The sequence below is a fragment of the Paramisgurnus dabryanus genome, chromosome 7 (assembly GCF_030506205.2).
Source record: "Paramisgurnus dabryanus chromosome 7, PD_genome_1.1, whole genome shotgun sequence".
Lineage (NCBI taxonomy): Eukaryota > Metazoa > Chordata > Actinopteri > Cypriniformes > Cobitidae > Paramisgurnus > Paramisgurnus dabryanus.
In genome coordinates this window covers 36,118,734-36,133,576 of record NC_133343.1, presented here as the reverse complement: position 1 = coordinate 36,133,576, position 14,843 = coordinate 36,118,734, and the positions used below count along the sequence as shown (strand labels likewise).

Sequence of the window (14,843 nt, the reverse complement as noted above, 5' to 3'; positions counted from 1 at the left end):
TAATGACTTAATAATCTCAGGGTTGTTCTACTGGATGCTGTAAAATGTGCCACTACTACCAGAAGCACATGCTGAATATGTTTTGGCTGCCGACCTATGTTATCAACAATATACTCTGTATTACACTGTCAGAAATAAGGTAAAAAAGCGGTCACTAGGATGGTACCCTTCAAAAAAATTCCTATTCGATTCAGTAATGTACCTTTAGTTACCACTATGTAATCTTTAGGTACTAATATGCACTCCTGGTGTAATTTTTGAAAGGTATCGACCCAGTGACCGATTTAGCACTTTTTTTTAATTTCCTGTACTGATGCTATAGAGTTTGCATATCTCCTATCTGTTACTGTAAAATCTCTGTAGTATGTGCAATAATCTGTGAAAGTCGTTCAGCGCTCAACTATCCTGTTTAGAAATTGGTATTTACCAGTGGCAGTGTTGGAAAAAGCTGTCAGAAAAGAAGGTACAAAAGCTGTCACTGGGACGCTGCCCGTGTACCATTTCGGTACTAATAAGTACCTTTGATGTACCAATATATATTCTTGAGGTACCAATATGCACTGTTTAGGTACAAAGATGTACTTTTTGAAAGGGTAAACCCCAGTGACAGCTTTTGTACTTTTTCTGAGAGTGTACAAGATCTTATTAATGTGTGTTTCTACTGTCATCGGCTTATAAATGTTAAGTATTTTAATGATTTAATTCTAATTTTCATGTTTGTTGTTACAATTAAGTTAAAGTCTCTTTAACTGAGACTTAAATTATTCATTTTAACGAATGCTAAAAATATGTTGGTTAATATGTAGAGTTGTAATAAAAAGATGTGTTCATATTCCCGGTGTGCATGCTGTGCATTGTTTTCTCATAGGCTGTGTCTGAAATAACTCCCTACACCTTTTTGAGGTGATAGATTTGTAGTGGTGTCCAAAATTATAGTGGACATCAAGTTCACTTTTTCAATCCTATAATGCTACACAATAATAATGATGTAAACTCAGTGGCTATAGCTGCTATTCACTGTCCAGCCCTGTAAATATGACCCACGTGCTTTATTATCAAGGATATTATTTTTTATTATGAATGCCCAAAAATGCTTTCTCTTAAAAATATACATTTTTTTATTTTATATGCCAAATTCTTTATTCACAAACAAAATAGCTTAAATCTCCCCTTTATTTTCCGCTCTTTCATGCTGAAATTAAGTGTGTTGTTTCATCTCTAAGACTTTAAACAACAAAAGAAATGTTTTGAGACATTATGATGATATATTTAAAGCTGTGACTTGAAATTATGTACTTGTCTTATTTATTAAGCATGTAGCCTATATTTTATATTTCAAATGTATGCAAAACCATATTGATCTTGTTTTTGTCAACAATGTTTTATTTCATTTTATTTTTTGCCTGAATTTATATGTACAAGTTCTGCAATAAAAAAATCATTTTGAGGCGCGTGCCAAATGAACTCCCTCGTCTAGACACAAGATGGCGCACGAAGCGCCGCCGAATTCACTCACTCGTTTTCATTCACTCATTCAAGTGGATTTGGGACTATGGGGACGGTTCACGGACAGGGATTAGTTTAACACTGGACTAGACCTTCGTTTAATTAGGAAATATAACTAGTTTTAACAAACATGCCTTACTAAAAACATTATTAGCGTGCATTTCGAGGAAAAACAAAGGGCACTGATGTATTTTAAGATATGTCAGTGCAATTTGTTTTCAGTTTGGACAGCTCTCAAATTTATTTTAGTCTAGGATTGGTCTAAACCGCTCCAATGTTAGCAAACTAATGTAGGGAATAAGGAATCGGTGGGGCTATTTCGGACAAAGCCATAGATTGCCGCTAGAGGGAAGCACGCGACTGCAAAATCATTGGAAATTAACGTCATCTGTCTAGCTGTCAGTCCTCAAACACAATGGTGAGGTAAAGTTTGTTTAAATTTGAAGGTGTGCAAACATTGAGCCAGATCCTGTTGGAGACATTTTCCAGCACTTGTCTTGACGACTTTTAACAGGTAACAACTCCAAAATTTAAATAAATAAATTGTATTTATTTCAGATTTTAGGCATATAATTTTTAATCATTTTAATGTCTTGCAACAGGCACTTGAGAAACCCAGGAGAGGATTTTACGGTACCAAAAATGAGATCTCCAGGTAAACAAACATATCAGGAATATTGCTGTGTCTGTGTGAATTGTGTATTAACAAAATTTCTATATGGGTTTTTTTTTTCCAGATATTATTTATGCTCTAACAACTATGATCATAATCTTAATATGGTTTTTCTCCATTGACTGTTTAAACCAAAAAGCTGCGAAATGGTCATGTAATACAGGTCACAGTTGTTATTTCATAGCCTACATTCAATATTATTATTACAGATATCTTTAACTTCTAAAGTTCTTAAAGTCTAAAATTGTAGTCGTTTATATTATAGATGAACTTAATGGTCGCTCAGCAGAAACAGAGACTTCAGAAACAAATTGTGACAAACGAGGTAGGTGTGTTTTTGTGTTTTAAAACTGTAACGTTACAATACAAAGATAATGTTTTTATTTCATGTGTTTACTTAAAGAAACAGGTTGGCAGTAATAGTTTGTTTATTTTTTCGTGCAGGTCTGTTTAAGTCTCACTTTGGTTGTTGTCCAAATAAAGACTGCCCTGTAGACCATTTCTCCATTCACCTTCGCAGTGGAGCAGCCAACGTTGTTCCCCCAAAGATCTGCTTTAACAATACAATGTAAGAAGAACTGAAACATATGTATTTAGGGTAACAAGAACAGTTCACCCAGAAATTACACATCTGACATTTACTTAAATATTTCTTTGTGTTCAATGGTTTTCAGATGTTTTATTTTATTTATTTTTAAACTCCGTGTAAAGTCTGATATTAAATGTGTTTGTGACACCACAAAAAAAATGTGATATTAACCACCCAGCCAAATTTGAATGCTTAAAAAACGCCAAATAAATTAAATAAGTTATCAAAAACTTGGAAAAACAGGCAGGATTTAATGCTCTCAAACGCTGAGGGCGTGTCCGCTGTCGAAGCTAAACCACGCCCACTCGCGGGAAAGCTGCTAGGTGTGTTCGACTTCATTCGGCGCTGCAAGAACTGACAGGCAGATGACGTCAAAGTACCGCGATAGCGAGTCGATATTACACTCAGTGTTGGGGGTAACGCATTACAAGTAACGTGCATTACGTAATAACATTACTTTTACGAAGTAACGAGTAAAGTAACGCATTACTTTATAAATGTACACATTAATATTTGAGTTACTTTTTTTTAAAGTAATGAGAGTTACTTTTCAGTTTAATTACTTGGATGTAAAAAAACAATGTACTGCATTAAACTGAATGTATTAACGTAGAATTACACACACTATGCGTGAACAGTCTCAGTCAGAAATGGAGATGGCAGACCAGAGCTTGACATTTTTGAGATGGATACGCAATTTCTAAATGCAGAACTTCTCAGTCACAAAAAACACCTGCAAAGTAAGAAAAAGTAACGCAAAAGTAACTTAAAAGTAACGTAAGCATTACTTTCCATGAAAAGTAACGAAGTAACGCAATTAGTTACTTTTTTGGGGAGTAACTTAGTATTGTAATGCATTACTTATGCATTACAATACTATTTAAAAAGTAACTTTCCCCAACACTGATTACACTACTTTGTAAGATTTCTTAAATCGCTCTCGCGGTACTTTTACGTCATCGGACTATCGGTTCTTAAAACACCGCATTGAGTCGAACAAGCCTGCTGTTTCTTTCAGCTTTCTGCTGCTAAAACCTTTAATGAATGCTCGTGTATGTTAGGGGTCCGGGCAATACTCAGTGGCTCCAGTGTGTCATCGAGCCAACGTTTTAGCCCTGCCCAAATAATCCTGCACTTAGAAATGAGAAGAAACTGTTTAACGGTGACACTCCACAATTCAGTAGGCCTACTACAGTACATAGTTCACAGTATTTGCAACATATATCAGCAATACATTTCTAACATTTATAATGTGATTCGAAACAACTCTCTAAAATGACTTAACAAGACTTTATTTTTTATTATTTTTTAAAGGTGAATTGTTCCTTTAAAGTGATATTTACAGATGCTTAATGAGCAAAAATTTTCCTTTATTCCTTTGCAGCATTATGGGTGGAGCTATGAATAATGCAGGACCAGGACTAAACATTGTGCTAATAAACGGTTAGCTACGAAATATGTAAAATTAAATGTCGTACAATCTATATTGCTATGTTTTTGACTGTTTAAAATAACATCTATGTACACAAATGTAAATGCAGGTCCATTTAATTTGTTGGCTGTTCTTGCCCTAGGTGAAACCGGGGAGATTTTAAGAAGTAGCTACTTCAATTTAGAATCTGTAGGTATGTCGATTTTGCATGGAGGAGATTTTAATAAATTTAAGCAGTAATGTGTGAACCTGTCTGTGAAATCCAGGCTAAAGTTGCATAATCTAATGATAAAATCTGAACTATCAATGTCTGATTTCAATCTTTGACTCAGTCAATATTAAATATGTCATGGTTATGTTTACACAGAATGATGTTGACAGTATGTAGGATTGGATGATGTAAATCATAAAACTTAGTCTTAAGCTGGGTGTTTACAGACTGGGTCACATATTACCTTAACATATAAACACTTCTGCTAAATCTGATGATTCATTTTCTCTTTCAAAAGCTGAGGATTTACTGAAATATCTAAACAAAATAAAGCCAGGAAATATCATTCTTGTGGCCTCACACATCAACCCTGCAGCCAAGTAAATCTGACTTCATCAATATAAACGCCAAATTTGTTTTTTTAGATGTTATTATAACAATACATTTTGGTATTTTTCAGGCTGAATGATGAGATTAGAAATATATTCGCTGGTTTAGGAAGCACGATGGTCAAATTCGTTAATCCCAAGGATAACTGGGTATTTGCCGGTTCTTATGGAATAAAGAAAGCTAGGCCGTTTGAAAAGGTTTTATGCACTCTTTTCACACCGTCTTTTGTGAACAAATTTGATTTGTATTAAATTCTAAACTCTGCATATTTTTTTCTGTTGATGTTTAGCTAATTCATTACAATTTGGAGAACAACGCATATGGAGACTGGCCAGAGATGGGGGAGATCATTGGATGTTTTCCCAGATCCTTTAACTGAGATAAACTATAAAATATCTAATCACATTTCACCAGATATTTGGAACATTAACAATGGGACACTAATCTGCATATTCTCAAAATTTAAGCAAAATTTAATTTCACCCATTAACCAAGGGATTATATGCTTACCTTACTTTTGTGGAACGTTTTAACTGTATATGCAATATTTTGTAAAGTAAAAATAAATTCATAAGATGACCTTCTCTCTCCTCTGATGATTTTCTCTCCAACTGAATTCACACACATCGCTTCTTTAATACTGATTCAATTCTGTGTAGCAAGAAGGTGATATTAGTTTTAACACAGTCCCTCTTTTGTATAGTTTGTGCATGCTCGGTAAGTGCTCTGGGGGTTGTGCTCACCCGGCTGCGAGAGCATGTGTGTGTTTAGTTGGTGAGATTTAGACCACCCCCCGTCTCTCCTCTTGCTTTCAGTGAAGATAGCAGGTGGATTCCTATACTAACAAGACGACGCAGAAGAATCCTGCATCAGTCGGTGGTCCGCACATCTGGAATCATGGGAGTGGCCCATGGCAAGAAAGTAAGAATACTCTAATCCATTTTAAAGTTAGGGAAACTATCTGTTGCAAAAGTTTATTACAGATCTCTTTAATACTACATGCTGATTGTGAGCATTATGCTATTCATGTCTCTGATAAATTTAATCTAAACAATAATCTATGTAAAATCCAGTGTGATTGGTGTAGTAGTAGATGATGTGTAATAATTTACTACTATTTAAAGTATATGCTATGTTCTTTCTCGAGCTGTATAGTTCTGTAAACCTTCTGTAAAAAAAATTTAGTAACACTTTACAATAAGGTTGTCTTTGTTAGTTAATGCATTAGCTACCATGAGCTATCAATAAACAATACTTATATGGCATTTATTCATCTTAGTTAATGTTATCCTCGGCATTTACTAATAAATTCTTTAAATCAATGGTAACTGTTAACATTAGTTCATGCACTATGAACTAACTTGAATAACTATTGACCAGTGGTGGCCAGTGACTTCTTTTTTTCGTGTGCGCTCGATGCAAAGTTCGTCACAACATGTATGTAGCCCGTCATGTGTGTGGTTCATAATTTCAAAATATGTGTTCTGCGCGTCGAATGAACCTATGTGCATCACGTGTCTTTTCAAAATAAGTGCCTGCTGCAGACGCGTCTAAAGGGTTTGTGATAAAAGAGACGCTCGCGTTTGCCAGATACGCATAATCTCATACGTAATCAGAGTTTAGTGTTAAGGGAGCATCTTGCGTGTATTTTGTGAACGTGAGCGTCTATTTATCATAAATGGAGGACACACATAATATGCCTCACATTATAAAAAAAAGTTTGGTAACACTTTACAATAAGGTTGTCTCTGTGTTTTTAGCATTATGAGCTTCTTTCTCAAGAAATTACTTAAAAATTACTTAAAGAGTCACAGACAGCAGCACAAAACAACCATCAAACTGTTATTTGACACATGTTAAAAAAGCTAATAATTAATTGGTTGTTCACAAAAACACATATGAAAAAATATCAAATAAATAATTAGTCCTTTACAAAAACAACACAATTTAAAAAAATAAAAAAATTAACTAAAATTTTTCACTTAGAGGCGGTGGGCCGGACAGGGCTTATCCTAGTACCAGACTAAAATGCATGTTTGAGCTGCTTAAATTTTAAAACACTTTGCTGTACTGACATATTTTAACTTATATCAGTGCCGTTGTTTTGTCTCAAGATGCATACCAGTATAGTTTTTTGTAAGATTTGTTTGTAAAAACTTCTTAAATGTCTTAAAATAACTAATGCCTAGTCCTGGATTAATCTAAACCCTGTCCGGGAAACTGCCCCATAAAGTATTTTTCACAAACATAGACATAAAAAAAGTTGAAAAAAAGGTTTTTTTAGGTGTTACCAATTAAAGTATTTTTTAAGTTGATCCAACTTTTCACTTTTTTTGCATCTCACGTCCCGTGAACACTTTCAATCATCACAATCTGATAAGATTCACATTCTCAAAATCTTCCAGTTTTTACATTAACTATTATGAAAAACCTCTATATGCTTTTATAAATGTTAATATATAAACTATATTGTATTACTGTACTGTTAAACTATTTGTATTAGTAAAACAAATGTTTCTGTGTTCGCTGTGATCGAACCCATAACCTTTGTGTTGTAAACACAATGGTATACCAGCTCAGCTGCAGGAACACATTTAAGAAAAGTTTTCAAAAAAGTAGTGAAGACATACTGTGATATTCGGTTATAAATACAAACTGTACAAGTTGGCTGTTGAGTTACCTCAAAGTTCATTTGGTTTATAATCTTAGGAATGTATGAAATCAAGGTGCATTAGCAACTAGTGCTATAGCAACTAAACCTGCAGACTTCTGGGTTTATTGGATTATCACGCAGGCAGAAACCACATCGGAAGGCATAAATCTGTTTTGACCTTCATAGTGCTTACTGTAAAAGGACTTTAGTTGGTTACACTTGGTACCATTAGCCTGATTTCAATGCTTTCTTTTACCTCTGGTTTGTGATTTAATCCGTGCACTCCTCGTGCCTTTCCTGCAACAATAGCATTCTAGATAGTAAGCAGATTATGAAAAGAAAATGGAGAGTTTGTTTAGCAGGGCCAGTAATGATGTGGCTGAATGCTAGCTGGTCCCAAAACCGTTTTAGTTCAATATGATGAACTCAGCATGGCGTTAACGCACACACGCTTGCCCACAATGCCTTGTTTGTCTTAGTGCAACTTTCTCTCAACACACAGCGCTATTGTCTTCTTCATCAACAGCTTTGGAGAGTATTAGCGAACATTTGGATCGAGAAGATCCACCGACAGCAAAGCGGCATTGTATTACAATAATATTTTTGCATGAAGGTGATACCACTTAAACTTTTTGATGGCACTATACTATGAAATAACTTGAAAATACCATGGTATATTAATTTGACTTACACAACAAATAATAATGGGTTGTTTCAATCCATGGTTGGGTCAAGTATTGTCTAGGTTTGTCCATACCTGTACACTGTCCGACGAAACTGGTTTCCTTTAAAAAGGTCCTAATATGCACTACTTAAATATGTATTGATATGTACTTTTGAGGTGCTAATATGAACTTTTTAGGTGCAAAGGTGTACTTTTTGAAAGGGTAATACCCCAGTGACAGCTTGGAAGCATTTTTGACCATTTGTTTTTTTTTGTGTGCGGTAACAAAAACTAATGGTGGCGACTTTAGCACAGTATATACACTCATCTAAAGGATTATTAGGAACACCATACTAATACTGTGTTTGACCCCCTTTCGCCTTCAGAACTGCCTTAATTCTAAGTGGCATTGATTCAACAAGGTGCTGAAAGCATTCTTTAGAAATTTTGGCCCGTATTGACAGGATAGCATCTTGCAGTTGATAGAAATTTGTGGGATGCACATCCAGGGAATGAAGCTACCTTTCCACCACATCCCAAAGATGCTCTATTGGGTTGAGATCTGGTGACTGTGGCGGCCATTTTAGTACAGTGAACTCATTGTCATATTCAAGAAACCAATTTGAAATTATTCAAGATTTGTGACATGGTGCATTATCCTGCTGCAAGTAGCCATCAGAGGATGGGTACACGGTGGTCATAAAGGGATGGACAGGGTCAGAAACAATGCTCAGGTAGGCCGTGGCATTTAAACGATGCCCAATTGGCTCTAAGGGGCCTAAAGTGTGCAAAGTAAACATCCCCCACACCATTACACCACCACCAGCAGCCTGCACAGTGGTAATAAGTCATGATGGATCCATGTTCTCATTCTGTTTATGTCAAATTCTGACTCTACCATCTGAATGTCTCAACCGAAATCGAGACTCATCAGACCAGGCAACACTTTTCCGGTCTTCAACTGTCCAATTTTGGTGAGCTGGTGCAAATTGTAGCCTCTTTTTCCTATTTGTAGTGGAAATGAGTGGTACCCAGTGGGGTCTTCTGCTGCTGTAGCCCATCTGCCTCAAGGTTGTGCGTGTTGTGGCTTCACAAATGCTTTGCTGCATACCCCGGTTGTAACAGAGGTTATTTTAGTCAAAGTTGCTCTTCTATCAGCTTGAATCAGTCGGCCCATTCTCCTCTGACCTCTAGCATCAACAAGGGATTTTCGCCCACAAGACTGCCGCATACTGGATGTTTGTCTCTTTTCACACCATTCTTTGTAAACCCTAGAAATGGTTGTGCGTGAAAATCCCAGTAACTGAGCAGATTGTGAAATACTCAGACCGGCCCGTCTGGCACCAACAAGCATTCCACGCTCAAAATTGCTTAAATCACCTTTCTTTCCCATTCTGACATTCCGTTTGGAGTTCAGGAGATTGTCTTGACCAGGACCACACCCCTAAATGCATTGAAGCAACTGCCATGTGATTGGTTGATTAGATAATAACATTAATGAGAAATTGAACAGGTGTTCCTAATAATCCTTTAGTTATAGTGTAATAGTAAATATTTGTTAAGATTGGATATGTTTGATAAATCATAATAGTTTTTTTATTCTTTCAGGTAGATCATAATCATCAGAATCATAACTCTGGCTGTGCTCAACCACTTATTGGACCTTGTGAATCAGGTCACATATACTTTATTTTATACTGAAAACAAAAGTTAATATAAGATACAGTACATTATTTTCAAGCATATGTGGCTTTTACCAACTTTCAGATTTAGTCTATGATGTTGGATTTGTGATGGACTCCGATCAGAGGCGGGGAAAAGAAGAGGAGTTGGACCAGAGGCATCTGCTTCCCGAGCAGACGGACAGCGGTTACTACGACGAGCTCATCAGGGCCAAAAAGATCCACAATCCCATTAAAGCATCCAAGAACCACCAGGAGCTCCACAGAGAGCTGATTTTTACACACAAAAGGTGCAAACCCACCCAAAATTTGACCGGAAAGAACACTCACATTGTTTAATAAGGCCACTAGAGAAGTCATGAACAAAAGCTTAGTCTACACTTCAATCTACCTGACCCAAATTCATTTTGATACTTATCTCACAGGAAATTCCTTTGAATTTATATCTTTTTTGCATTCATGTTTCGCAGCCAAAAGATGGAAGTAAAGATTACAGTAAAATGCGCTTAAGGTTGTGGGATCAATCCCAGGGAACATACAAACAACATGAAGCCAATGTTAAAATACTTTTTTTAAGAGATAAAAGAACGTTCTGTTTTTTTTTTTGGGTGAACTAGTTTGTGCACAACCTCTTTTTTGTGTGATGTCTACCCCTTGTGGACATAATTACAGACTCTAAACCAGTGGTGTCCAACGTGGTGCCCGCGGGCACCAGGTGGCCCACACAGAGTCTGTTGGTTGCCCGCCAAAGCAAATTCTATTAATAGCCTCAATTTGAATATTTATTTATTACTTATATTTTATATTAGCTTGGCTTCTTTTATGTATGTTAAAATTTTAAGTAGACTATATCAAAAAGTAGCCCTCCAGATTGTTTTATCTATTGTGGTAGCACTTGCTCATAAAAAGGTTGGCAAAAACAAAAACAATTAGCAAAATGTCATTGGTCAAAAAGTCTTACCAGAAACAATGCTAGACTAGCACTAATCAACCTCTATCAGATAAATAGGGGATTTTAGCCGACAAGTGTTCATTATTTATTTGAGCTATACTAACTTTTCATCATTCCTGATCTAACAGAGGAGGACTGGAGAAGCCAGAGTTACAGAAAGTTCTGGAACAAAGGAACAAAAATCAGGTCCTGAAGCAGGAGAAACAACAAAAAGTGGAGAAATCTCCTTTGGAGCAGGAGTTATTAAAGAGGCACATGAGATTAGAGAAGGTATATGTTGAGTTTATGTTTTGGTAATATAGTATATGCAATATGTAAGGAATAATTGATGACGGGCCATTGAATTATAATAAAATAATGCACACCCAAAGTGCAATGCGGCACGACGTCAAGCGGAGTGCCGTTACACCGTAGGTGTGCATTATTTTCAGATAATTCAAAGGACCGGAGTCAATTATTCCTCTTATACCACGGTTACCACAAACATTGCTCTCGTGCCTAGTTTTAAGACATTTGAGAAGTTAGGTGTGCGGTTATCAGAAATGAATGCATACCCATGGAACATTTCTCGGCCAATCAGAATACAGCATTCAACAGACCTGTGGTATAAAGCCAGATAAAGTACCTTTTGGGAAGATTGCTTATTGTTTTCTGTGTTTTATTTTATGTGAAGCTGCTTTGGTAGAATTGTGAAAAGCGCTATATGAAGAAAATTAAATTAAAACATTTATTTTTAAGAGTGCACAGTACCTCATCTATATGTGTTTTTAACTTAATGTTTACCTATTTTTTTTAGCTTGAAAGAGAGGTGGAGAAGAAGAGGGAGATGTCTCAGTGTGCACCTGAGTTCATCCAGGTCAAAGAGAATCTGAAGAGCACAGCAAGTATATAGTAGCCTACATCACAAATAGGGAGCTGTACATCAGTATTATGAAAAAGTTTAATTAGCACTTGTAATTTCCTAATAAACTAAAGTTTTGATTAATATATTGTAAATATTGTGCACCAAATAATTTTTTGTTCAATATTGCATTACACTATTCAGTATGCAGTACTATAGTATTAAATTCTAGATGTAACCATTAAAGGGGACATATCATGAAAATCTGACTTTTCCATGTTTAAGTGCTATAATTGGATATCAACTAGAAAATGTGAAAAAGATCAACCCTTAACTTACTTTTGGTAAACCATTCTCTGCAAGCATGTGAAAAAATAGGTCATTGAAATTTGGCTCCCCTTGTGATGTCAGAAGGGGATAATATTGCCTCTTAATCTGCACTATCCAACCACGGCACTGCCATTTAGTGCAGAGATCAACTCATTTGCACTTATAAGAACACACAAAACTGCACATTTTTGCTCACACCTACAAAGTGTCAATTTTAACATGTTATAATAAATGATCTATATGGTATTTTGAGCTAAAACTTCAAATACGTACTCTGGGGACACCAAAGATTAATTTTACATTTTTAAAGTCATGTGAAATGTCCCCTTTAAAATAGAATTGATTTCTTATTCTGCTTAATCTTTTCTTATAAATATTATGTAAATAAACCATTGTTATCTTATTAAGTTTTCGAATCTATGATGACATCATAAATCCCATCATATCATTTATATCATAAATGTGCTTGACAAATGTGACCCTGCACCACAAAACAATAAGTAGCACGGTTATATTTGTAGCAAAAGCCAATAATACCTTGTATGGGTCAACATATCGATTTTTTTAATGCCAAAAACAATACATCAATGGAAAGCTTATTTATGCAGCTTTTCATCTCATAAAAAAAAAATGACCCTTATGGCTGCTTTTGTGGTCCTGTGGTCACAAATGGCACAGGATTAGATTGTTAATATTTTGATATCGTTCCTAATAGTATTTAAATGAAGGGTTTTTGACATATGTAAAACAACTGAAAGTCTGTGTTTGAAAATCTAAAATTACCAACCACAGTCTCTGCTTTGCATAGCACTTTGATGTGACTTTTATTTGCAGTGTACACAAAGATTTTACTGAACACACAATGCATAGACAAGGAGTGTTTATTCATAACGTGCTACCGCCTGTAAATCTTCAAGGGTACAAATCATTGGCTCTTGACTCTCCACCGATAACACATGATGCATTGCATCTATACGTTTGTTGCTTTTACAAAAAAGAGATACAATACATGTATACATCATCTTCAATGTATAATGCATATACTGTACTTGTGTTTTCTCCTCCTTTTAAAAATCGGGAAGTTTGCGCATATTTGCGTGAAACTAAATGAAAGATCTGGGGTGTAAAATTTTGTATGTAGTTCATATTAAAGCCAAATTTGACCAAAAAAGTTTGCATAATTATTCATAATGAATTCGAACAGCACATATATTTTTAAATGAATTAAATCAGCAATTGCATTTCAGACAAATTTGAAATGTATGTTATATAAATGAAGCATACAACTAATATAACATACTTTAAAAATGATACAAAGCTGAATGTCACTGGGACATTACCCTTTTAAAAGGTCCTAATATGTAACATGTATGTACATATACTTACATCTGAGTTACTTATATGCATTTTATATGTAATCACCCCAGTGACAGCATTTGTACCTTTTTTTGAGAGTGTTGTGGTGAGTAAGCAAATAAAATGTCCATTTTTATTTTATTACAGTTGGCTTCAAGTAAGTCGTGCTCTCATTGGCACTGATATGATATACTGATGAACAAGGTAATAAATGGTCTTGCATTGTTATATTTTATGTAATCCAGTTAAGGCTATATAATAAGCATTATATATAATAAGCATTTTTGTTTTAAAACAATACATTAATATTCCACAAAAGAAGACAAAAAAGATACAGATTCAGTCAAGTGCCAAAATATCATACGCCTCTAGTTTCACATTGCCATCAATTATTTTTGCTCATCAGCAATGTAGTACTGATATAAATGTGTTTATTTTTATTTTGATCATCGCTCTTGTAAACATATTTACGAGGTCATGCAAACATTAGACATCTTCTGTACGTGAGAACAGTACGGTTTATGGCCAGCGACCCAAACGAAACCTTTTCCAATCGACCCATCAACTCACAAAACATGCATACAACCACTAAATATTTCACCACCATCATGCTCAAACCCCCCTCACCGTGATCTGAAAAAAAACTAAATAATCTAAACCGCAGAACAAAATTCGTGTTAAAGGGATAGTTTACCCAAAAATGAAAATAATGTCATTAATGACTGACCCTCATGTCGTTCCTAACTCGTAAGACCTCCGTTCATCTTCAGAACACAGTTTAAGATGTTTTATATTTAGTCTGAGAGCTTGTTGACCCTTCATTGAAAATCTACATACGGTATACTGTCCATGTCCAGAAAGGTAATAAAAACATCATCAAAGTAGTCCATGTGACATCAGTGGGTCAGTTAGAATGTGTTGAAGCATCGAAAATACATTTTGGTCCAAAAAGAACAAAAATTACGACTTTATTCAGCATTGTATTCTCTTCCGGGTCCTGTTGTGAAGCGCATGCGTGAGACTAAAGTCACGTGACTGCAGCGGAATTTTTGAAAATGTTTTAGATCTTTCAGTTGATTAAATGTAATGTTACGGGGTCCACCCATAGTCCACGACCTTCCAGTCCAAAAAAAGTGCGTCCATCCTTCACAAATTAAATCCATACGGCTCCAGGATGATAAACAAAGGTCTTCTGAGGGTAATCCGCGTGGTGTTGTTGTAGAAATATCCATATTTAAAACTTTATTAACGAAAATAAATACCTTCCGGTAGCGCCGCCATCTTAGACGCCTCTGTATTCAGGAGAGAGTATTAGCGTAGTGTACGCACTTTTCTTAGTGACGCTAACAAATTCGGAGGGCGAGGGCACAGAGCAGCAGCAGAGTAGCCTCCGTAGGCTGCGTAAGCTCTCATCCTGAATGCGGACGCGACTAAGATGGCGGCGCTACCGGAAGGTATTTATTTTCGTTAAGAAAGTTTTAAATATGGATATTTCTACAACAACACCGTGCAGATTACCCACAGAAGACCTTTGTTTATCATCCTGGAGCCGTTTGGATTTAAT

At 35.7% G+C, this 14,843-nt stretch overlaps 2 protein-coding genes across 3 annotated transcripts; both read left to right on the top strand.

Moving 5' to 3' along the window:
• The first annotated feature begins 1,775 nt into the window (after nt 1-1,775).
• LOC135769888 (protein FAM3C) lies at nt 1,776-5,317 on the top strand. 2 transcript variants are annotated; one of them, XM_065279411.1, is made up of 10 exons: nt 1,776-2,020; nt 2,109-2,161; nt 2,244-2,342; nt 2,445-2,504; nt 2,624-2,747; nt 4,153-4,211; nt 4,343-4,393; nt 4,710-4,791; nt 4,872-4,998; nt 5,091-5,317. In XM_065279411.1, the coding sequence occupies exons 2-10, from the start codon at nt 2,149-2,151 to the stop codon at nt 5,178-5,180; spliced, it is 705 nt and encodes a 234-aa protein (XP_065135483.1). In that variant the 5' UTR covers nt 1,776-2,020; nt 2,109-2,148; the 3' UTR covers nt 5,181-5,317. The 2 variants fall into 2 exon arrangements, with proteins under 2 accessions (XP_065135483.1, XP_065135484.1); XM_065279412.1 differs by lacking the exon at nt 2,445-2,504.
• A 210-nt stretch (nt 5,318-5,527) lies between these two features.
• On the top strand, nt 5,528-14,731 carry LOC135770090 (protein FAM107B). Its single transcript, XM_065279751.2, has 5 exons — nt 5,528-5,722; nt 9,727-9,793; nt 9,886-10,090; nt 10,881-11,022; nt 11,549-14,731. Exons 1-5 carry the CDS (start codon nt 5,699-5,701, stop codon nt 11,642-11,644), a joined length of 534 nt encoding a protein of 177 aa, XP_065135823.1. The 5' UTR covers nt 5,528-5,698; the 3' UTR covers nt 11,645-14,731.
• Nucleotides 14,732-14,843: the final 112 nt, after the last annotated feature.